Below are 25,396 nucleotides of genomic sequence, written 5' to 3' on the forward strand. Positions count from 1 at the left end.
TCCAGGAAGAATTTTACAGTATCTCAAAGACTTCACTTGATTGCTTGATCCTGCATAAAACCCAAGGTAAATAATATCCTTTATCCTAGTTTTCAGTTTTGGCTTATTTAAGAAAATGACTTCTGAACTCATGATTTAGACTGATTAAAAGTGATGTGGTCTGAAACTCTTGGGGGCTTTCTGGTGGCTTGTATGAAGTAAGCCAGATTTTAAAAGATAGTTTTAAGGAAAAGATTGTCTATCTCTTCTGCTTCTAGGTTGTGTGCCTGCTTCTACTTCTATAAACACATCTGCTTAAAGACTCAGAACACACAAAGTTATTTAAAAATAAAACGACAAAATAACTCTGCTTATTTAACTACCTTCCTTTATGCATGCAAGAGGAGTTCTGTAACTTAGCTTTTTTCCCCTTATGTGGGTGTTAAGGTAATTAAAATTGATTGCTTATGTGCTACGCATTGTTTTCAGTATATTACATGTATCAACTTGTTTAATCCTCACTATAACTCTGAGGAGAGTACTGTCTTTATGTATTTCCTAACTTACTTGGAATTAAGAGTGAGAGAAGACAAAGCTGGTATTTGTCTCTTTGAAGATAGATATGTTTTGTTTTAAAATAAATATTTGACACCCCTTCAATTTGTCATTTATGTGGTTTTTCGGTGAGGAAGTATGCAGACATCATTGTCTCCTCTATAATTCAGCTCATCTTAGTACTTTCAGATAGTATTTCATAATACTGAGCAAAGTCTAGGTAGGTCAAATAAGTGCCCTAAAACATTTTGGTAGTAGGAGAAATGGTTTAAATATATGGCAATTGCAGGCTATTAAGAAAGTTTAATGAGTTGTTTTTTATGGAAAAAATTACTTATTTTGTATAAGTTAGTGGAAATTTGGAAATAGTGTAGCAGGAATAAAGTTGGGAGGCATATGTATATGTTTACTTTTGTGAGGAGTAGATCTTATAAATCATTTAGTCCTGTTACTGATTTCTGTGAGGTCTGATTATTGTATTAGATACTAGGTAGTGTTTAGAAAAGTTACAATACTGGTGCCCAAGTTCTCTTTTTCTTGTAGTTCCAAATTATCTCTTTCTTGCAGCAATCTCTTCAGTTTATTCATCTTTTATCCTTTTTCATCTTCTCACCAGAAGGCTACAGGGTGAACCTAGGCATTGTCACATCATAAGTCCATTTTTATTCTGCAGTCATGACTATTGAAAGCAGAGCCATGGCTCCAGCTGTTCAGACTTAGTGACCTTTATTCTACTAGGAGACTATCCATCACCATTCCAAGCAGTATTGTATACATGGAGTGGTCAATTTAGTCCCATTTCAAGGCCATAAAGCACTTATGATGGCAGTCGGGTAGGTTTATTCTATATTTTTTAGTATTGCGCCACTTGTACTTTCTTTTTTTCAGGTTCGTTATCTGTAATACTCTGATGTTATTTATCTTTTTTACAGGAGAGGTAGGCATTTGTATTGGGCATGGAATAACATCTAACATGCTGCTGTAGTCTGATATCATTGCTCTTTCTGGCTTCTGCAGCTGCTGCCTTTTTGGATTGAGGCACATAGGTGGGGCAGTCCATAGAAATCTTCTGTTGTGTCATCACTATACAGTACCTGTCATGTAGGTGAAAATACAGTTTTAGTTAGGGATAATTGACTGTCTTAGTACTCATATGAATAATGATGAGTAATATCCTTTGAGAAACTTACGTCTTGTAAATTCAATTTGTATCCGAAAATAAGTTAAATAATTGAAACATCTTCATTTGTATTGTGATTTTAACCTTTTTCGCTCTCTCATTTGACTAGGAGAAAAGAAATGGGTCGCTCCAATTCTAGATCCCACTCTTCAAGATCAAAGTCTAGATCACAGTCTAGTTCACGATCAAGATCAAGATCACACTCTAGAAAGAAGAGATACAGGTGAATTACTGTGCTTTTAATTCCTTAAATAATGATAATAATCATATCAGCTAACACTTATGAAGTGCTTACACAGAATGCTACATTCATTAACATGTTTTATTTGTAAAGAACCCTGTGAATGGATCTATTGTTATCCTTGTTTTAGGGTTAGTTCACTGGGGGTCTTGGAATGTATTTCCTGCAGATAAGCGGGAACTGCTATAATGTTAAGAGATGAATTGGATAATGTAAGAATTATTTGGCAGTAAGCAGTCTTTGCATACTGTTTCATAGTTTCTCATTTCTGACTCTGAGGTCTCAATAGGTTTATTGTTTAAAAATGATAAACTCTGGTTGTCTTTCTTTAAGTAGTAATACATACTTAACATAGAAAATAGAGACCACAAGTTGAAAATAAAAGTGACCATAATTTCATTACGAATTAATACTTGTTTATAATTTTCCTGTACTATTTTTCTAGGCCTAAGTTTTTATTATGCATGCATTTAGCCAATGGTATTTCACTGGTGAATATTCTTCCATGGCATTACATTTTCTTTTAACACTATCACTTTTAAGTGCCTGCATAAAGGTACTGTAATTTGTTAGTGTGTCCTATTGTCAATTTTTTCCCGTTTTCTGTGCCTTCATTCCTAAGCCCTTTATTTTCTCAATATTTACCTTAGAATTGAGATTTTCTTCATTGAAAACAGTAAACTTTTACTTTCGTATAACTGAGGGCTTTTTAAAAAATAATACATTTTTGGCTTTGACACTTTATTTACGTGTTATATTCAACCAGAAGTATTTGGGATGGTAGGATGTAATTGTTTATTTCTCTTGGATTGATATTTATTTCATTTTTAGTTCTAGGTCTCGTTCCAGGACATATTCAAGATCTCGTAGTAGAGATCGCATGTATTCTAGAGATTATCGCCGAGATTACAGAAATAATAGAGGAATGAGACGACCATATGGGTACAGAGGAAGGGGTAGAGGGTATTATCAAGGAGGAGGAGGTAGATATCATCGAGGTGGATATAGACCTGTTTGGAATAGAAGACACTCCAGGAGTCCTAGACGAGGTCGTTCACGTTCCAGGAGTCCAAAAAGAAGATCCGTTTCTTCTCAAAGGTCCCGAAGCAGATCTCGCCGGTCATATAGATCATCTAGGTCTCCAAGATCATCCTCTTCTCGTTCTTCATCCCCGTATAGCAAGTCTCCTGTCTCTAAAAGACGAGGGTCTCAGGAAAAACAAACCAAAAAAGCTGAAGGGGAGCCCCAAGAAGAGAGTCCTTTGAAAAACAAATCACAGGAGGAACCGAAAGATACATTTGAACATGACCCATCTGAATCTATTGATGAGTTTAATAAATCATCAGCCACATCTGGTGATATTTGGCCTGGCCTTTCAGCATATGATAATAGTCCCAGATCACCCCATAGTCCTTCACCAATTGCTACACCACCTAGTCAGAGTTCATCTTGCTCTGATGCCCCCATGCTCAGTACAGTACACTCTGCAAAAAACACCCCCTCTCAGCATTCACATTCCATTCAGCATAGTCCTGAAAGGTCTGGGTCTGGTTCTGTTGGAAATGGATCTAGTAGATACAGTCCTTCTCAGAATAGTCCAATTCATCACATCCCTTCACGAAGAAGCCCTGCAAAGACAATCACACCACAGAATGCTCCAAGAGATGAGGCTAGGGGACGTTCCTCATTTTATCCTGATGGTGGGGATCAGGAAACTGCAAAGACAGGAAAATTCTTAAAAAGGTAAGAACTAAGAGAATTTAGATTATAATATTAATACTTCTGATCTTTGAATTCTTTTTGGATTTTAAGGCTAAAAATTGCATTGTGATATGTATTTAGCTATTTTTACTCCTGACTTCCTCCTTTATAAGGTAATTCCAAGTTGGTTTTATTCATATCTTGTTAACTTTGGAAGTGAAGTATTCTAATAAATGTTTATGAAGCTAATTCATATTCCTCCTTTTCATTTTATCCATTTTTAGTCAGTCCAGAATTGAGAATATAAATGAGAAATTGAGTAGCATAAAGCATAACTAATGGTTAACATGTTGTAAAAACAGATTAATTTTATAAGTGTTAGCTTATTTTGTACTCTTCACCATTATAAAGTGACCTACATAAATAATGCAATTATATTACATGTTCTTGTGTGGTATTATAAACAGTCCAGCTGCCAGTTTTTAACGAATGTGCCTGACTGTAGAAAAGATAATAAATGGTATTTCTTACTCAAGTAAACATTTCAGAGATACTTGGTTTGAATTCTAATTTCAAGCATTGCTAAAGGTTACTAAAAAGCTTAATGAAAATGGGTTGCTAAGGTAGTGTGATTGACTTACAAGTGAGGGAACACTGCAAGCATGCTATTTATGGTTTAGTGCTATACAATCTAAAATTTTCTTAGTGGACTGATATGTAGTTTCTACTTAATATTGCCAGAAAGCATCATTTTCTACTGCAAAGTATATATGAACTATTTTGTGACCTAGATAGACTATTAAATATCTAATATTAATTACCTTGAAGTCCACTTTTTTGAACTCTTATTTATATTAGATGAGTGAAATAGTCTGAGATTTTGAGTATAATCATAAGTAGAATTTTAATAGATAAGTATATTGTTTATTAGTGGTTCTTCGCCTCAGAAATTAAGCTGTGTTGTATGTTCTAGAATCTGGATTTGTTAGTGCAGAATTGTGGACTATAAATAGAACAGGTTTTTGAGAATGGCTTTACTTTTTTTAAACTTTGGGAAGTCTAATATGTAAATTTATTTAAAAACTCAGTACATAAGCTGTATGGCTGCTTTAAATGCTTTTTAAAAGTAGAATCTGAAAAAGCACTTTTCAGTAGGGTTTTTTCCTCTTATTACTGGTCCTGTGATATTGGGAAGCACAACTAAGTATGCAAGTGATCTGCAATGAATGCAATCCAGAGTTACCATCCTCTTCTTTGCTTATTCACAGGTTCACAGATGAAGAGTCTAGAGTATTCCTGCTTGATAGGGGTAATACCAGGGATAAAGAGGCTCCAAAGGAGAAAGGATCAGAGAAAGGGAGGGCAGAGGGAGAATGGGAAGATCAGGAAGCTCTAGATTACTTCAGTGATAAAGAGTCTGGAAAACAAAAGTTTAATGATTCGGAAGGGGATGACACAGAGGAGACAGAGGATTATAGACAGTTCAGGAAGTCAGTTCTTGCAGATCAGGGTAAAAATTTTGCTACTGCATCTCACCGGAATACTGAGGAGGAAGGACCCAAGTACAAGTCCAAAGTTTCATTGAAAGGCAATAGAGAAAGTGATGGATTTAGAGAAGAAAAAAATTATAAACTTAAAGAGACTGGATATGTAGTGGAAAGGCCTAGCACTACAAAAGATAAGCACAAGGAAGACGACAAAAATTCTGAAAGAATAACAGTAAAGAAAGAAACTCAGTCACCTGAGCAGGTAAAGTCTGAAAAGCTCAAAGACCTCTTTGATTACAGTCCCCCTCTACACAAGAATCTGGATGCACGAGAAAAGTCTACCTTCAGAGAGGAGAGCCCACTTAGGATCAAAATGATAGCCAGTGATTCTCATCGTCCTGAAGTCAAACTCAAAATGGCACCTGTTCCTCTTGATGATTCTAACAGGTAATCCACACTGATACCTAATAAATAATCTGTGGGTGGTTAGTTAATTATTTTCTGAATGTACTTAACCATTTTCATATTCAAACCAATGGTATATTTTGTTTGTATGTGTCTGTTACCGATATGCTCCAGACCTGCTTCCTTGACTAAAGACAGGCTACTTGCTAGTACACTTGTCCATTCTGTCAAGAAGGAGCAAGAATTCCGATCCATCTTTGACCACATTAAGTTGCCACAGGCCAGCAAAAGCACTTCAGAGTCATTTATTCAACACATTGTGTCCTTGGTTCATCATGTTAAAGGTATGTTTAGTATGTTTCTTATCGTGAATTAAATTTATCTTGTAAGTAAAAAAATGAACAGCTATGTGTAATGATTAATGCACCCCAGGGCTAGCAAGTATATATAGACTATTAAATTTTTGGAAAAATAGCACTACATGAAAGAGACAACAGTCTGGTTAACATTAAGACCTATTTAATAAAGTGATTTTTAATATTTAATAAAGTGATTAAAATGCTAAATAGAATTAAAACATACCCTAAAAATCTGTATTATGGTAAAACATGACGTAAATTTATACAATGCCTTTTGAAATGTACCGTAATACTGTATTTGAAGTGCAGGGTGCTTACAGATTATCTTTGATTGCATGCATGGGACTTGTATTAATGTACTCTTGGCATTGGATTTATAACAAAGTGGGGCAGTATTGTTATTATTAAGAATTTCTTTTTAACTTTTAAAGAAACTTGAAACCAGTGGGGAAAAACAGTATTAATTTCCTGTGTTAATTTTGTATTAGTTAACTTGTTAAATATTTGGCTTTTTTATATGATAAATAAACAAGAAAAAACATTATTAGGAATTTTAAAGGGGAAAAATTTTAAGAAATTTATAAGTATGTTGGATAAGTAGTGATTCTGTGAATAGTGACTGATTAGGATAATCATTATGACATTTCTTTAGGTCCTGGGGTTGATAAGGGTGTTCGTTTCAACTGAGTAGTGATGTTCTATTTTCACTAGTATGTAGTTTTAGTTTCAAAGTTACTAATAATTTTCAAAGGTTTTAGCATGTGACATTTTGGGCAAATAGAACTTGTTTTTATTATTTTGTTTTTGTGTTTGAAAGGCAGTTTACTTTGAAATAGTTTCTTACCCAGGAATCTCCATGGCTGTTGCTCTGAAAAGCCGTTTCTGAAAAGTTTGTCTTTGGATGTGAGAACAACTCATAATAGCTGAAACTTGCCTTTAGCAAATTCTTTATGCATTTGATATTTCAAAACAGTGACTAGTTAATGAATTTCATTTTGACTGTAATTATTTAAACATAGTAACAAAAGAGTTTTGTTATTTGGCTATAACTAGGTTTGTGAACCAGTTTATGACCATATTACTGTGGTGCATAGAATATGAAACGTTAACATTTTTTCTTTTTTCACCTTTTTTTGACCTGTCTCCACATTTTACAATTTATTGGTGAATTTTGAGATCAGGTTTTCATAAAATTTTTCCTTTTTCGTTTTCCTTTTTTTAAAAAAAAAAAAAAAAGAATTGTAGTTATGTTTCATTATTCGTATTGTGCAACCGATCTGAACAGCTCTTACTTAACATAGAGCTGAAAATGCCCAGTGATGTTTTCTTTTTCATTGTAACTAGGTCCTGGAATATGTTTTGAAATGGCAAATCCATGTTTCAAAGTAAAATAGCTGTTGAAAGATACAGGCAAAGTTGAATCTTCTGTCTTCCTGGCAAAAATGGCATAAAAACTGAGTTGCTAGCTCAAATTCCTGGGTTTCATGGAATTATGATTGAGGCACTACCCTTGTAGTGGCCGTTTCAAGTTTTAATGATTGGTTATGAGACATGTGCTGGATATTGGGCGGTAAGTTGACACAGATGTATGTTGACCTGTTAAGCAGATAGCTTGCTTCATAATGTAACATTTCATGACTTTATACGTCTTTCTATATTACATCTACAGCATATTTTGAAATGGTTTAAAAACTAATCAGTATTGCTATTACTAATTTTAAAGTTGTTAAAAGAAAGACAAGACAATAATATCAAATGTGCTGTCAGGTTTGCCAAGATGCCAGAGTTTTGGAGTAATTAGTGAGTGTTAATTGATTTAAAAAATATTTTTCCAATTGAAATGGCAGTATTCAGTTTTTTCTTAAATCCAGTTTTTGTTGTCAACATAGTTCTTGCTGAAATACTTTGATTAGCTTACTAAAACTAGCTGTGTAGTTATCGTAGCATTTTTTGTTTCCTGCAAATGATTACTTGAAGTTAACTTCATTGGTTCATATTGGCAAGGCTTAAGGACATTCACATATTGTTCCTTTTTGTTCTGTTTGAGGAAGTGTAGTGCATTATTGAAATGGAATTAGCGACTCAATTTAATATATTTATTGTTCTTGGTTTATATGCAATATTGACAGGGACCTGTGAGGAACTTTGCATCAGTTACCTGTTGAGGTACAAGAAGTTACAAGGGACAGGGTAGGAGTTCTTTGTAACACTTGGTTCTCTTCTGCTAGGTTTCTTGAGTATTTTTATTTTCTTTTCACCTGCTACATGCCCTTCTGTCTCAAATGAAAATCGCTCTTAAAGTAAAGAACTAACTGGGCAGTGTTTCTCCTAAATCAACAGAGCAATACTTCAAATCAGCTGCAGTGACTCTAAACGAGAGGTTCACCTCGTATCAGAAAGCCACTGAAGAACATAGTGCCCGGCAAAAGAGCCCTGAGATACACAGGTAATGTATACTGGGCATGTAAAAATGTTGTTTTGATAGGAAGACACTGTTTAAACAAGTTTATGTTGGAACTTTAGACAAGATATATGGAAGTACATGGATGTCATGACACAAACGAACTTTGATTTGTAGCTTGAATAAATATATTTCCAATCTTGAAAAGTTTGTAATTTACTGTTTCTTTTTAATTTTCAGTTTTATTTGGTTTAAACTGGTTGTTAGAACTTAAAACACTAATTCTTATCACTTGCCAGTATGAAATTAAATAGTTACAACATCTGTATGTTGGGAGGGGGTTGGATGCCTAGAGTAAGTAACCCTTGAATTCGATTTACTTCCAGTAAGTTTGTAAAATTAAAATGCTTAGTGAAAGGTAGAATTGTTTTTCATGAAAAGATCGTGAATGTTGAAGTCAGATGGTTATGTTCCAGTCCTTGCTCTCTCAGTTAATTGCGTTGTGATAAAAAAGTTATTTAATGGCTTAACATTAGTTTTTCCCGTCTACAAACAAGAATAACAGTGCCTGTTTTGCAGGGTGGTGGTGACAATTAGTATTGATTATAAAGTATCTAGTTCGGTGCTTAATACAAAGTAGGTATGGTTTTGGTGGTCACTGCTGAAGAGGCACTGAGAAGATGAAACTGACACTAGCTTAAAAAGGCAAGGAGGGGCACAGAATAAAACTAAAGATCTACTGAATCTGTAAAAATATTGGAGATACTTAAGAACAAATAATCCTATTTGTGTATTCATTGATACACAATGATTATAATTGTATGATGATTAACACTTAAAATGATAATGTCCAATTTAATCAAAACATGTTTTCCTTTTTTTGATGGTTAAAGTAAGCTTGATATCTTAAAAGGTCAGGCTTCATTTATATATAAAAATTTGGTTGAAGCATTTTAATTCATTTTTAATATAGTTTTTATTTCTTAATTATCTATTAGGAATTAGATTAATAATCTTGCTGTGCTAAATTAGACAACTGGGAGAGAAACAACTGTCTAGTATTTCCTTTACAAAAATGGACAATTTTAGGAATTTGTGGAACCATAAAGTTAATGTGACTACAAATAGACTTTATTTTACATTAAGGAGAATTGACATCTCTCCAAGTGCCCTGAGGAAGCACACGCGTTTAGCAGGGGAAGAGAGAGTTTTTAAAGAAGAAAATCAAAAGGTATGTTTTGAATGGACCTTTTTTTTTTTCTCATGTTAACTTCAGCTTAGTTAATGATATTGTACTAATAAGCATAGTTTGTTTAGGCAGAATGTTTATGGATATCATCTGTAACTTGTAAATACATTATGTATATATTTATGGTAGCGTATATAGTGTATTTTCCTAGAAGAAATTAAGCTGACACTTGTACTATATATCTAAGTTAAACCAAGAATAATTTTTTTTAAATGCTACTGAAAGGAAGAAACTAGTTGTAAGAAAAGGGCAAAGAATCAATGAGTAGACAAAGGAAAATTATAAAAGCAAAGATATAAATTATATTAGGGTTTCTGTTAGAGGTGAAATGGATGAGCCAGAATAAATATTCCTTGATTTATGTGTGCCTAAATTAATATCTCTAGGTTCTTCACAGAGAGAACAAGAAGTAATCTCCATGCTACTGGGCATTTTTGATCTGGACTAAGAAATAAGCATTCTAAGAACTGGTTTACAAATGAACATTTGGAACAAAAACTGTGTTACAGTTTTTGTGGATTGGGGGGAAGAATGCTTTTAAACTTGAGAAAGGAGTCTGAATGACTGGAATTACTAGCGTTGGGGTCGGAGGACTCTGAGTATGGAATTCAGTCGTTAAGGGACTCTGACTAATTGATAATTTGAAATTGACATTTTCAAGGTAGATTATATGACAGTCCATAAAAGTCTAGTTGAAATGTGGAGCAAGGTTAAAAGGGAGCAACTGTCTGTTGTAGTGAAAAGGCTAGGGAACTTGGAAGCGTTATTGCTTGGTTCCAATTCTGGCCATCACCGAGTACTGTCTCTGTGATATTAGGAAAGTAATTAGCTTCTTGGACATTGGTTTTCTAATAGGAAGAGTGAGAATACATCTATCTTGCAGAGTTGAATAATTGGGCTGTTATGAAAACATTGACATTTTTATTACTAGAAGCTGTTATTAATGGTTGTAGTATATAATCATTTTAATTAGGCATGCGATTAATTCATTAGATAAGAAATTTAGAGCTTAGGAAGAAAGTGGTTTCTTTGCATGGGGCACATTAATCTTGGAAAACCAGATTCTGAGAAGTGAGTGCTAATTTTGGCTTTTACTTTCAATACCTTGGGTTCAATGTTGGTTAATTTTGTTTTGCCCACAATTTAGTCTATTCTTGTACTCTGACAGAGTGAGTATCTTCCTTCTCTCCGTTACTCAGACCGATTTTGATCGAGAGGAGAGAAAATAGTGATAACTAATGGAAGGACAAGAGGATATGACATTGCTTTTTATCCTTTATCTTCCTATCTGAGTGAACAATTAACATATTTAGTACTATGTAGTTTATATATATATATATATATATGCGTATATATATATATATATATATATGTATAGTTTGGCCTTTACAAAATGCTTTCACTTATATTCTTACTTGTGGACTTGGTAATAATGTATTATTAGGTGAATAGGAAGATTTTTGCTCTTGATTAGATTTTTCTTGTTACAGTGGGAGCAAATGGGTGAGTAGTTGGTATCATTTGGAGATATGAATGTTTATGAACATTATAGCTAGACTTCCCAGAGTAAGTACTTATTGTTGAATAGTAGCAAGGATGTCCACATTGCTTAGCATCTTACTGATGTATAATTTCTCTTCATTCCTAGATGCCTCTTTCCATCTTCCTAAATTATATAGTATTTGAAAAAGCAATGGAACAAGAAGGAGGTGAATTGTGACCCAGTTAAACTAATGTCCGTTGCAATACCTGAATTGAGAAAGGGCAGTATATGGCCCAGATACTGAGTACAGGATTGGGAATAATATCTTTCTGGCTTTGTTTCTACCCTTGTTCAACCTCAGTTGGTTTCATTAATCATATTACGCTTGCATGTTATGGAAATTACAGAATACTTAACTTTTGAAGTGGTTTTTATTGGGTTGGTCAACTCATATGGGAAGAGCTTGATGACAACGAGGCTTAAATAATGAGAACCATTACTTTAGGATCCCTTAGCTTTATAGGCAGATGGCTACACCCACAACTGAGTATAACCTCTATCATTGTTAAACTATATAAAAAAACATTTTGAAGGATGAAGGATGATAATGACGATGTGCTGAGTACAAAAATAATTGTATCATTTTACTGTATGAGAGTTTATTATAGATTGCTTTGAACAAAAGCCTATGACATTTTCAAGATGATTTACCTTTTAATAATTTCCCCAGTCCCATTATACTTGCGTACACAAATGTTTAGTGAAAACATCAAGTACATTTTTAAACAAAAACTAAGTATGGAAGTAGTATGTTACTCATTCTTTTCTGATACTAAAATGCCAGCTTAGAAACTGGCATAAAATTTGGTTTTGTGTGTGTGTGTATACACACACACACACACACACACACACACACGTACATACATGCACATATATATGTATTTTTGTCCCTATAGTTTCCCTGAAATCTGTATTTTATATCTGTCTTTTATAGGGAGATAAAAAATTAAGGTGTGATTCTGCTGATCTTCGGCATGACATTGATCGTCGGAGAAAAGAAAGAAGTAAAGAACGGGGGGATTCCAAGGGCTCCAGGGAATCCAGTGGATCAAGAAAGCAGGAAAAAACTCCAAAAGATTACAAGGAATACAAATCTTACAAAGATGACAGGTAACTGTTAAAACTGTCTGAGTTAGGTTTTAGCTTCTAATTAGCCTTTAATAATTGTCAGCTTAATTGCTTTCAATTTTGACTGTGTAATCGAATGTTTAAATTTAAACAATTAAAATTATTTGTTTTACAGCAAAAATATATTTGTCTTTTACACGGCTTATGGTGGATGAGGACAAAAACTTTGGAATAGCAAGCTAACACTGAAAAAAAAAATGACAAATTAATGTGTCCTATTATCCAGGCTACATCAGGAGGTTGGACTTCAATGCAGTGCATTTCTAGAAACAGTTTGTGTAAGAACTTTGGTTCGTTATGCTTGATTCCGCACTTTTTCAACTCATAACACCCAGAGTACAAGAATTTTAAACTCATGTCTAGTGGTTTAACATGGGAGAGATGGGGGGGAGGAAGGACTAGTTTTTTTGAAATAGCAATGTGTATTAGTCTTTCAAAGTAATGTTTCCATGGATACTGTTAGAAGTGGTAAGAGTTATCGCAGGTATGACCTTTTCGGGTGTTGGATTAGAATCATGTAAAATTGATCATCATAGAGTCAAATAAACAACAGGAATACTAAGAAGTATTATAGATAATTGTTTTCCTTGCTATTCATTAGGTAAATGGTGCATTTTACTTGTGTTTTTTAATTTATGACTGGTATTTGTAATGTCATATGCTTTTTATTTCAATAACGGAGTTATGGCCTAAACGATATCAACTGTTCTCACCCAGGGTGTACAAACTGCATTCATTTTGAAACATGGCCTTAAGACCATTCTTACTTTTTCCTACTCTTCTCTTCCTTTCCTTAAAATAAAAATAAGTTAAAAATATTGAAGAACTGAACCTTATTCTTGAAGTTGCCAGACTGCTAGTTTCTAACTGGCATGTCATACCATGTTTTTCAGTAGTCATGTAAAACAAATATTGAAGGAGAATGGAAACAGACTATGTCAGAGTTTAACACCCAATCATTTTAGTTGCATCATAATTTTAATAGGGGATAGTATTTTTGACTTGAAAAATATCCCTCTTATTATAAGATTCAACAGGGGGTCTTTTTATCTTTTTAAAAAATAGCACACATTTTTTGTTTGCTTTATTTTGCAGTAAACATAAAAGTAGAGAGCAAGATCATTCTCGATCTTCATCCTCTTCAGCATCACCTTCTTCTCCCAGTTCTCGAGAAGAAAAGGAGAGTAAGAAGGAAAGAGAAGAAGAATTTAAAACTCACCATGAACTGAAAGAATACTCAGGCTTTGGAGGAGTTAGCCGACCACGAGGAACCTTTGTAAGTAATAAAATTATCTTTGATCATTTGGTAGAACTTCACTTAAGAGTGCTATACATAAGGAAAGTAAAATATATGTTTTAGACATTGTCTGTTGAGTGAGTCATTACTCGTATAGGCTTGAAAAATAAAATGGTATTTGATACATCGTCACTAAGAAATGCCATTTAGGGGGAGTGAGGAAGGGCTGGAGCTGGGATGATGCTTTCTTCGTATATAAAGTAAAAAATAAATGTTTTGCCTGATTTTAAAAGAATAAAATGCCATTTTGAGATTTAGAAGCATCTATATAAACTAGATAACTTTTCTTAACATTGACATAGTGCTTAGAGACCCAAGAGTCAAGCAAAGTTAGCGATTGAGATCCATTTCTTTAATCACTTAGTCCTTGAAAAAAGGCTTGAAACAAACAAAAAAATCCATATGTTCATCTCTGTATTGACAGCTATTTTCATTTTTGCCTATTATCTTCAAGTTCTTGTTTATCCGTGTATCAGTCACAGAAATTATATCTTCTTTTTGTTCTACATAGCGTATGCATTATTCCCATGTTTCCATAAATTTGTTAAAATTGTTAATTTAATGACTTCATAGTAGTGCATCTTCTTGACTCTTTAATTTCTAGATTCAGATTCCTACCTTGAGCAAGTATCCAGTTTGTTATTAGTGGGGTTCACTAATTAGATCATTTGGGAAAGAGAAGAGCTTTGCCTGTATGGTGATAGGTGTAGTTGAACACTTGGGATGTTAGTGTTAGGAATTAGACAACTCTTTTGGCTAGTAGAAGGGAAACAAACCAACTTGATTATTTAAAACTTTTAGTTCAGGCCTTGAAAGTGCAGTATTCTGACTGCACTGTTAACTAATTAGGTTGACTGCATTTCTTCTTAACCTACTCAGCTTTCAGTAGGCAGAATTTTTTTGCCTCCTTACTGGCCTCAGTGGCCATGAAGTTGAGATTTAGGAAAGAAATTAGGGAATGTTTTTTGTTACTGCAGTAAAATTAGAGTTTGCATGTAACTTAATACCTCTTGATTTCACTACTAAACAACTTTGTTAATGTTAATCAGTTTCGAATTAGAGGCAGAGGAAGAGCCAGAGGAGTTTTTGCTGGGACAAATACTGGTCCAAACAACTCAAATACTACTTTTCAAAAGAGACCGAAGGAAGAGGAATGGGATCCAGAATATACCCCAAAGAGCAAGAAGTACTTCTTGGTGGGTGTTAGAAATCTCTGTTTATTTGGTTTGCATTAATTTTCAAAGCATACTGGGTGAATACATTTGAGTACAGGTATCCACTACTATGAGAAGATTTCACCATCATATAGGAAACTTTTAAAATAAATCATTACCCAGATGATTTTGAAGTTTTGAAAATGTGGGTCCCTTTAGTCCTGTTTATACTTTATTGATATCACCTATGGGCTGATCAGGGTAAAGTAAAAATATACCTGATTTGATAGCCACATTCAGAGAAGAACAGTAACTTGTTTCGTATCTGTCTATAAGACGGTAAAAGTTGTAGAAGCTTCTAATTAAGATTTACTTTTCATCATCGCAGCTATTTGTTTAATTGAAAGACAAGGAGAAGAATTCTTTCACAGTATATGTAATTAAGGTTCTCAGGAGGCTGTTAACTTTTATTGGAGTAAAAGGAAGATGAAAAATTACATTATGGAAAAGTTGCTAGATACACATTAATTTAGTGCTTCCTTGTGATGCTCTTCTCTCTGAAGTAGTTTTATAAGGGATGAAGCCAGAGGAGGTGGGTCCTGAAAGATTCTCTAGGTAATGATGGAAATTTTCTGCACTTTGGCATGGGAGAAGAGGGTTTTTTCCTGTATTATAGAAACTTGAGAAAACACCAAAAACTATTACCAGAATACTCATTTTTGTCATAGCTTCTCAGGGAAGTCATGTTTTAGAGACTATTTCTGAAGACTAATTGTTTTGTCGAAGCAAGGAGGAAAATAGTACTGGATTTTATAGAAATGTATCTTTCATTTGGCTTTTTATGAATATATTTGAATAAACCTGAATGTCCATGCCATCAGCTAAATTAGAGTTATAGAGCTGTATTGGGAAGTAGATCTATATTTTGTTTGAAGAATGGGCATTGTAGCTGTTTCAAAAACTAATTTCCATTTGCCTCTTTTTGGGGTACTTTAGTGACCAAGAGTCTGAAAAAGTTAAGCATAATGTTTGCACAGCATATGCTCATGTGAGGAGAAATTTATGCTTGAGTTGACAGTCTGGAAAGTGAAAGGCATTTTATTCAGTTACAGAAAAGTTTAAAAGACCTATCTCCTTTTCGATTTAAGAATTTATGAGTAGACTGCTGTTTATGCTGTAGATGGAAAGATAAATATTTCAATTCTTGGCTTACGAGACCTAGTAATGGAGAACATTCTATATACATATGGTGGATTATTGCAAAGGAGATACTGATTAGAAGAGACTTTGTAGATGATTTTGGATTGAATCTTGAGCTTAAAAGATGAGCAGGTGTACTGTAAGAAAGCAGGAGTGAAACATCCTTAAATAGAGAACTCCAGTACTCTGATGGCTAGATGATTGGTGTAATGTAAGTTTGGGAAAATTAAGAAAAAGCGGGAGCCAAATTTTAGAAGGCCATAATACTTTAATAAATTTGGATGTTAAGCAGAGTTTGGAAAATCATGGTTGTGACAAACATATCTGGGAAATAATTGTTTGAACTAAGGGGCTATAGGTTTGAGAAAAGTTTAAGGAACATTTATGAAGGCTTATTCAGGGAGCCACTAGTCGGGTGTTGGTAGTGAGAAGATGGAATCTCTCAAAGATAGGGAATAAAGGGGAAAGCAGCTAATTTGAGGTGAAGATTAAGTTCTGTTATTGAAGTGCCAGGCAGAAATTAAGTGGAAGTGTGCAGTAGGCAGTTGCTAATGCAGATCGAGAGAGAAAAAAGTCTAGGAGCCATCATTCAGTCACAAAGCCACAGTAAGATCATCCAGTCAGAAGAGATTAAAAGGCCAACCTTGCAAAGGAGGGGTGAGGAGTGAGTGATTGTAAAAATGCCAGACAAATAGAGCAAATGTGAAAGGACAAAAAGTTAAGAGGGAAATGAGAGGTAAACAAGTAGATAGTAATTGTTTAGCACCCTTAAACATTTTATGAATATTTAATTTAGGCCAGACCTTCATTTTTCTATGGTGTTCTTTCAGTCTCCAGTATCATAGTTTTTGTCTTAAATTGGGACATAATTATTTTTTATTGTCACATAGCTAGGCGTTATAGTAATTAAGAAGAGTGTTATTTAACATTTTATATGTTGCTATTCTGGGTTATGTTTTAAAACCTCCATTTCTATATAAATATAGGCATACACGTGCATTTGTCACAGACTAATGCTTACTAGAAGTAAACTTAACGCATCACATTTTTTCTTATAAATCAGTTTCCAAAATTAATTATTTTTGTTCTTAATTAATGAGCTCTTGGAATGACAACTCTGGTTTTTACCTGGGAATTTAAAGTTAAAATATTTTGCGTAGTCTGAATAGGTCTGACTTTTCAGACAGCTAGTGTTGAGAATAGAAATATTTAAAAACATTTGAGACTAAATGAAGTTGAAAATTATAGATTCCCCTAGGTTTTGACAAACACGGAAATTTTGTCCAGAGTAATGAAACATTGAATACTTAGTAAAAATAATGGATAGCATTTATTGAGCATATACTATGGTAGGCACCATTCTAAGTGTTTCACATATATGAATTTATTTTCATGCTTATGAAGTCCTTTTGAGGTAGGACCACTATTCCACTTGTATAGATGAAAAACGCAGAGGTACAGAGATTGAGCGGCTTGACCAAAGGTACATGGCCAGTAGGAGTGGGGTCAGGATTTGAACCTATGCCTTGGGCTCCAAAAGGTTCTTACAGCTCGTATCATTTTTCCTCCAGTACTGAGTAATAGTAACATTTGTTGCATTCTTAATCTGAAATTTTCCTTCTCAGAAGTTTGATTTATGCAAAGATAAGGTAATGTTTTCAATAATAAGTATTCCAGGAAAGATAATAGTCTTTAGAACCTGAAATTCTCTGGAGAGGTGAGAGTACGTGAAGAGTTGGAGCAAGTGGAAAAGTACTAAAATGGGCAAGTTCTCCCATGTTGAGTTGAAGTCATGTGAGGAAGAGAAAATCCTGTGGGGAAGGACGTTTGGGTAGGCGCTTTAATAAATTCACTCTTTGAAACTTGATCATTCTATACAGAAGAGATCAGAGGATTCAGAAGGTCTTGGTTCTAATATGGCCTCCTTTGTTAACATATTGTTGGCTGTGTATTATAACTATCTAACATCCTCTTTGTCATCTATGAAGTAATTAATTTTAATTAGTCTGTAACAAGACTAAAATCTTGGATGTAAGAATTTGAGGATTAAGAGTTAGTATGCTTAGGGACTTCCCTAGCGGTCCAGTGGTTAGGACTCCGTGGTTTTACTGCAGGGAGCATGGGTTCAATCCCTGGTCAGGGAACTAAGATCTCGCATGCCTCTTGGCGCGGCGAAAAGAAAAATAAAAAAGTTAGTGTGCTTAGCATCAAAATGTCACTTAGGTAGCTGCTGGGATACCCTCTGAAAAACACAGTGTGATCTTGGAGCTTTTGTTTTCTTTAATTTCAGATGATTGTATATTTAAAAGTAATTGCTAGTTTAACTGTAGTGTCTGGCTTTGCCACTGCTTTTTCTGTTTCAGCTCTTAGCTACCTCATACGGTAACTATTTACTGTCACCAAGATACCTAGAAAGCGTATTCTGTGGATGATGGGCATAAGGGGCAGTGGAAAAGATTGACTCTGTGGCCTTGGGCAAGTTACTCAATTTCTCTGTGCCTCAATTCCTTTATATCTAAAATGGGGTTAGTAACAGTATTTTACAGGGTTGTTGTGAGAATTAGATGAGTAATAAGCACCATATAAACATTATCACCACCGTTGATTGCTTGCTTGTCAGGCACTGGGCTGGGCACTTTTTAACAGATCGTTTATGTTCCTTCAAGGCTATCTCTGGTTTTTTTAAATGAGGAAGTAAAGTCACACAGTTTCAGTTAAGATTTAAACCCATGCCTCTGGCTTCAATGACTGTTTGCTTCTTCCTACAAATCCATGGAATACTGTGTAAACACCACAAACAAGAAAGCATAAAGGCTATATAGAGTTAGTTGTGTTAATACCAAAAGGGAGCCTGAAATTATGTAATTGTGTGTGCATATTATTTTGCGTGTCAGACTATTTTAAAATAGTTTATTTTGGGTTTACAATTGAACTTTCTGACATACTGAAATTTACACTTTTGATAGTTCCTAAGTTCATTCTTTGAGTCATGCACACCTCTGCCTAGTCATCTTTTATTGGTTTGATAAAGCTAGATTATTAGAAGTGGGTAAGGGCTCTTTCATATAGTCTGTTAATTACATGTGTGAACTTTTCAAGTGATTCAGGAGGGTGATCTGTATTACATGAATATGCACAAAGGCACATTGCATGTTTTGAAAATGTGTTCATATTATGTATTTGAAAAGTTTTAGTGACTTTTGGACAGTTGATCAATACCAGTACTCCATAAGTTGTACTTATGTATGTAGATTGTACTTGTGTACAGTGTGCAACATTGTTTGCATTATGCCTGTTGTCTCATAAAGGGGTGTCACTCCCATTTTTGTAGGTACAAACTTAAAAGTAAGTTTGAGGTGGGCAGCAGTTAAATTACATTACAGGAGAACTTTGGCTTTTTGTTTTGTACGTTAGGATGTAATACTCTTCTGCTTATCGACAAAGTCAAGTACTTTTCAGTTTTGCAGATGTTTTGATTAAAGGAACAATTTGTAACTTGGGGAACATCTGTTTTTGGATGCAGCTAATGAAAAATTAAGGTTGGGCTGTAATAACTGCAGTATTTTAGGTTAGTGAAGAAGAAAGAAGTTGAGATATTACTCTAGGGACCACGCCATCATGATTTGGCTTGTGAAATTTCCTTGCCAGGAAGACTGATGTGTAATACACATTGATTTAGATTTAAATCTCAGTAGGATTTTTATAATCTGTTGCTATATGTAAACTATAATTCTTATCACCTGTTTTATTTAGTAAATGTTACTGATAATGTAATGATATTTTTATGCTTTGTTGCATATTTACGACTGAGGTAATTTTTTTGGGGAAAATATCGGTTATTTTATCATTTATACACAGTATAATATACTTATTAATAATAAATGGACTTAGACTGAAAAACGGAAAGCAAAAATAAAAATTTTGAAAATTGGCAGTAATTTAGCAGTTGAGATTCTCCAAAAAAATTGGACAGCTCTCAGATGCTTGGGTTACGAAGCAATGATGTAACTGTTTGCTTTCATGATGGAGTACGTTTTTGTTGAAAAATTCAGTTTTATTGGTTTTGTTTTGTGTTTTGGAACAGTACCAATCTCATTTTCCCAATCTTCAGACAATTTATACCATGACTTACGATTGGGGATATAATTATCTTCCTTACAAGAAAGACGTTTCATTGATGATTGTTTTTAACCTTTCTGTAGCATGATGACAGAGATGATGGTGTGGATTATTGGGCCAAAAGAGGAAGAGGTCGTGGTACTTTTCAACGTGGCAGAGGGCGCTTTAACTTCAAAAAATCAGGTAGCAGTCCAAAATGGACTCATGACAAATATCAAGGGGACGGGATTGTTGAAGATGAAGAAGAGACCATGGAAAATAATGAAGAAAAGAAGGACAGACGCAAAGAAGAAAAGGTAGAAATTTCCAACTTGTTAGTGATTCTTAATATTTTCTTATGTATGGGTTTGGTGGGCCAGTTAGTTAATTAATTTTTAGGAACAATGATTATTTTGGATCATTTTCACTCTTCATATCTTTGCTAATCTTTCTCTCTCTCTCTCTCTCTCTCTTTTTTTTAGGAATAGTAAATCTGAAGTGAGATTGCAACAGAGAACAGAACTTGCACCCACCATTTTTTTACATGATTTTTGTTTTCAAATAAGAATGTAAGCATTTTACTTAAATTTTACTGTTTGCAAGTAGTAGTCTAGAGAAATTTTGTTTTAAGTCTTCAAATATCCTGAAAAATAGTAGACTGTATGTTGAAAATTGTACTGAAATAAAGTAGAAAATTGTTACGTACCATATTTGTAACTATCAACTTTTAAAAAAAATACTTTTACTGTTTTTGTTACATGCATTGTAATTCTGCTTTGTCTATAAGATATGGTCAAGTACAGCTCTGTGAAAGTTATGATTCTCTTCCCTCCCTGTTTGTTAATGTTTATTCTGAAGTAAACGTTAGCTCTACATACAAATCCCTGAATAGCAGTTGTTTATAGAAACCACACTAACTATTTTAACTGTATACATCTGTTTAACATTCTCCTTAATTCAAACACACTACATTGTAGGGTGACTAATTTTTGAAGTGTACCATGGAAAAAGTTGTTATTTTGGTAAACTAAGCTAGTTTAACACCTCAGCAAATGTTTAAGAAGGAAAAAGAAACTTTGCCAATCGTGAAAAAAGTACAAGCTGTTAAAAGTTAGATTGAAAAGTATGAGAATATTTTTCTTCTTTCTTTTTTTTAACTGAAAGCAAGCAGTGGCCTATATACAAACCATTCTTAGGAGCCTTTACTATTTGAGTTCAAAATTCAATTTTCTCTTTCTGTTCTTCCCTGAAAGTTTGAGTCATGGTCTTAGATATCAGCTATTGTTTGAGAGAGGAAACTGGTTTGCAATAGTACAAATAAAAACTCCCTTCCTACTGAACGTCTTGGACTTAAAAAAAAAAAAAAAAACAGAACAAAACCTGTAATCCTGGCATTGGTATGGAAGAGGGTTATTCTGCAGAGTAACTTGATACATTAAAAAGACGTGTACCTGATGTCATACCTTACATATTTATTTGAGCTTTTGGACAGCCAAATCATTAGTTTGTAGTCTAACCATAAGGAATAATAGGCGAACAGAATATACTGCTCATTAGTGGTATTTTAAGTAACTTGTTTTTCATATGTCACCAATAAAAAGATCTGACAGGAAGTTTGTCACAGCATTGATCTAACTTGTTTTTTATTTTTTTCCATATTTCAGTTGCAGTTTGTAAAATGGGTTTTCTTTTTCTTCCCAAGGGTTCTATTCAGGAAGATAATCTTTCAAATGTGAATTGCCTTTTATGTTTATGATGATACCTCTTTAGAAGGAATGAAAATCCAAAATAGTAAATTTCAGTGTTTAAGTCTGTCTGCTCTTAGAGATATATAAAAGTAGTCAAATTTCACTTGTTAATTCAGCAACTGAATTAGTTTTTATGTTTGCATTAAAAGGAGATAATGCTTATTCTGTTAGTGTAAACTTTTAAACATCTTAAGTGTATGGCTCTTTCATCCTCACTGATGGTTTGTTTACAGGTGCTCTTCTAGCACCTTAACTGCAGTCAGAGGCATTAGCTAAGAGCTGTATGCGGGAAAAACAGGAAAACAAAACTCAGTATATGTGATGTTCATGGCCCTAAGACCCTGAAGTATTGCATGGTTATTTTTATTTTGTCTTTCTGAAATTGTTTGAGCAGAGGAAATACTGTCAAAGCAACTGTGTTGCATTAATCAGGGCATAACTAATATTCTCCTAGTCAGAATAATAATTAATTACATGCTAAAAAGCAACATGGATTTGATCTCTGACATAGGAGAATTTTCACGACCATTTTATTTTATACAAATAAATTTAGCTTTTATTTTAACAGTTATTATTTGGTTAGATACTGAATCTCTATGCATGTCTATAAATGTGCAGTTTTGCTTTTCCATATAAGACAACAGGAAAGGGGAACCTACTGAGAAATTGCTTAATAGGAAGTAGGAATAAAGCTACCCAAGTCCTACCAGCAGGTTATATTTTAAGTGCAAATGCATTGCTTTAACCCAAATATGTTAATGATTTGGTTACTTTTATTAAATAAAATTGAGGAAGGAGTATCCTATTAGAATATAGTAGGAAGGGTGATTGTGAAAACACTGCAATAGAATGCCATTGTGGATGTTATCTTTTTTTAGAGCCAAGCATATAAAAAGCCTGTGTGAATTTTTTTAAACCGCAATTTAACACCCTACTTCATGACATGTTATAAAAGCTGAATGGTTCCTCTTGGTAAGGATATTTGTTTACAAGTGCTAGAAAATAGTAACTCCTTGATAACCTGCATTAACACACTTCCTTTTGTTTAGAGAAGGAAAATAAAAATGAACCAAAGGATATTTCCAGAAAGGATTAAGAAAGCTGTTTTAAGAAGGCCATGACTCAGTCCTTAGGTGTGTACACCTTTCAACATCGTAGGAATTTTAATTAAAAAAGCAAAATTTGTTTTTCCAGTTGTAGCCTACTTCAAGGAATTACTGTTTTTCCCCTTTTGTCACAGTTAAAATCAAGTGTTGGGAATTCAGTTATAATTTGAGTAAAAATATATCCAGTAAGAATGAATGTAGATGGCTAACTGATTCTTACTCAGTGTGATGTATAATGCAACAGGGACCCTTGTAAATTGTCATATGCCAATAAAATGTCATAAGTGGTAATAGCTGTTGTTTGTTTACCTGATTTTGAGACTATTTCTGTGTGTGTTCTGTACAACTGATGGCAATGGCTTATGTCTCATTTTAGAATACCAGCTTATCTGTTAGTAAAATTACTAACAAGGATGATGTGGCTTTTTGAGGGTTGATAAATACTTTATAAAACTGCTCAAATCCCCATTTTTTATTTTTTCTCCTGGGAAAACAGGAAATTTTACAGTGGGTAATTCTAAGCCATTGTTAATACAGGAATTTCAGACTTCTAGTCTAGCCTTCCTGTTCAGGAACTTGTCAGCCATAATATTATGATGGAGAAATCAGCATTACTTCTCTTTCTTTCTAGAAATAGTAGTCAGTTAATAACTAAAAAGTGGTGTTTTTTTTTGTTTTTTTAACTTAGTCTTTGTTCACTTTGATTTAGATCTGGTGTGATTCTTATCATGCCCCTCGCATTTTCACAGAAATTTGTGTGCTAAGACATACATTTTGACTAATACAAATGACAAGTTATTCCTTCAAAACTTTGTTAAAGAAGTAAGAACTCTGTACATGTATGCTGAACTATACTGGGTAATTTTAACACTATGTACCAGTTACCTACATAAAAATGTGCTATTTTATTTATTAGGGACATTTATTTTTAAAGAGAGTTAGTTGCTTTTTTCCTTTTCTCTTTGGCTTTTTTTTTTTTCTTCCTTTTTTCTTTTTGGGCACGGCATGTGGCATCTTAGTTCCCTGACCAGGGATCCAGTCCTTGCCCCCTGTAGTGGAAGCGCAGCGCCCTAACCACCGGACGGCTAGGGAATTCCTCTCTTTGGCTTTCAACTGGAATCCCTTTGGAAAATACTTTGTTCCATATGGAACAGTATTTCTTTCACTTTCAGAAAGAGAAGTACAGAGACCTAAGTTTATGAAGTTGCTGAAAAGGGAAGGGACATGGAGAAATAAACTTCACCTTCATGGGATTGTATTTGACTAGACTCAGTCTATGAGTAGTAGATTGTGATACATCCTTTAACAAAATTTTAGAATATTATCTGTTACATACATTTAGGGTTCTCAAATAGTTGAAGCCATTATTGTTAAATCTGAATGTCAAGGGTCTAATTGTTCGGTTTATTGAGGTAGATGTTAAAAATTTGGAGTCTATGTTAATGAAGTTTTAAGTGAAAAAGTTATTAGTTTCTCCTTGAATTCAAGAATATATTGAAATTAGTTATTGTATTCCATTGTCTGACTTGAGAGCTTTAGTAGAGGTTATGTAAATTTATGAGCTGGACTCATGTTTTAGAAGCATTCAGTAGTGATCAGTGTGTCAGGTACACAAGTGAAGCCAAAGTTGTACATTAAGTGTGCTAGCTTTCTTTATATTGTTGTATTACCTCCTAGTACTTTAGCTTTTAAAAATGGATCCCACTGGTTAAAAAAGAACAGGCATTAGGATGCCACTTACCACCACTACTAGGAGAAAAATTCCAAACAATGTGTCTTAATTATAACGATCTGTACATAAAGATTTTTCCCAAGGATGTTTTAGGCATTTCACAACAGTGAGCCGATTTACAGTGCTCTTAAAGTGCAGACGATAATCTTGATTCTTGCAAGTTGAAAAGGGTTGGGTAAGTGGTTTTAATGGTATTCTCCTAAGAATTGGGATCAGATTTTTCTTAGTAACCTCTTAGGGTTGCCCAGCTTCCTGATTCAGTAATAATGAGTCCTCCTTTTAATGAAAGTAGATGATATATATTTAAAATAGATAACCAACAAAGTCCTACTGTATTTGTACAGGGAACTCTGCTCAGTATTCTGTAATAACCTAAATGGGAGAAGAAGTTGAAAAAGAATAGATAGATGTGTATGTATAACTGAGTTGCTTGGCTGTACACCTGCAACTAACACAACATTGTAAATCAACTGTAGTCCAATATAAAATAAAACAACCCTCCCCCAAAAAAATACCCGCAAAAATAAATTAGGAAGAGCAAAATAAAAGTAGATGATAGTTAAGTACACCGTACAGTTAGGTGACGAAAGGATGTATTTTCACAGCATGAACTCTGTATTTGGCAATGATAACTTCTTGGTATTGTCATAGTAATTGCAAATTCCATGGCTTGTAAAGCGCCACTTAAAATTAAGAATACCACTCTCACCCAATCTAGTCCTTGAGTATGGGAGGTCGTAATTTTTTCTCTCTTGTACTGGAAGGGGAAAACTAGAAGCCTTTTGTTTTTTGGCCGCGCCACGCAGCTTGTGGGATCTCAGTTCCCTGACCAG

At 34.0% G+C, this 25,396-nt stretch overlaps 1 protein-coding gene across 1 annotated transcript; it reads left to right on the forward strand.

Moving 5' to 3' along the window:
• Positions 1 to 1,829: 1,829 nt before the first annotated feature.
• BCLAF1 (BCL2 associated transcription factor 1) lies at positions 1,830 to 23,124 on the forward strand. Its single transcript, XM_065888594.1, has 11 exons — positions 1,830 to 1,937; positions 2,787 to 3,698; positions 4,925 to 5,590; positions 5,723 to 5,892; positions 8,248 to 8,353; positions 9,455 to 9,539; positions 12,035 to 12,210; positions 13,324 to 13,504; positions 14,575 to 14,721; positions 20,082 to 20,294; positions 20,460 to 23,124. The coding sequence occupies exons 1-11, from the start codon at positions 1,834 to 1,836 to the stop codon at positions 20,463 to 20,465; spliced, it is 2,766 nt and encodes a 921-aa protein (XP_065744666.1). The 5' UTR covers positions 1,830 to 1,833; the 3' UTR covers positions 20,466 to 23,124.
• The last annotated feature ends 2,272 nt before the right edge of the window (positions 23,125 to 25,396 follow it).

This window comes from Phocoena phocoena, chromosome 12 (assembly GCF_963924675.1).
Source record: "Phocoena phocoena chromosome 12, mPhoPho1.1, whole genome shotgun sequence".
NCBI classification, from domain to species: domain Eukaryota; kingdom Metazoa; phylum Chordata; class Mammalia; order Artiodactyla; family Phocoenidae; genus Phocoena; species Phocoena phocoena.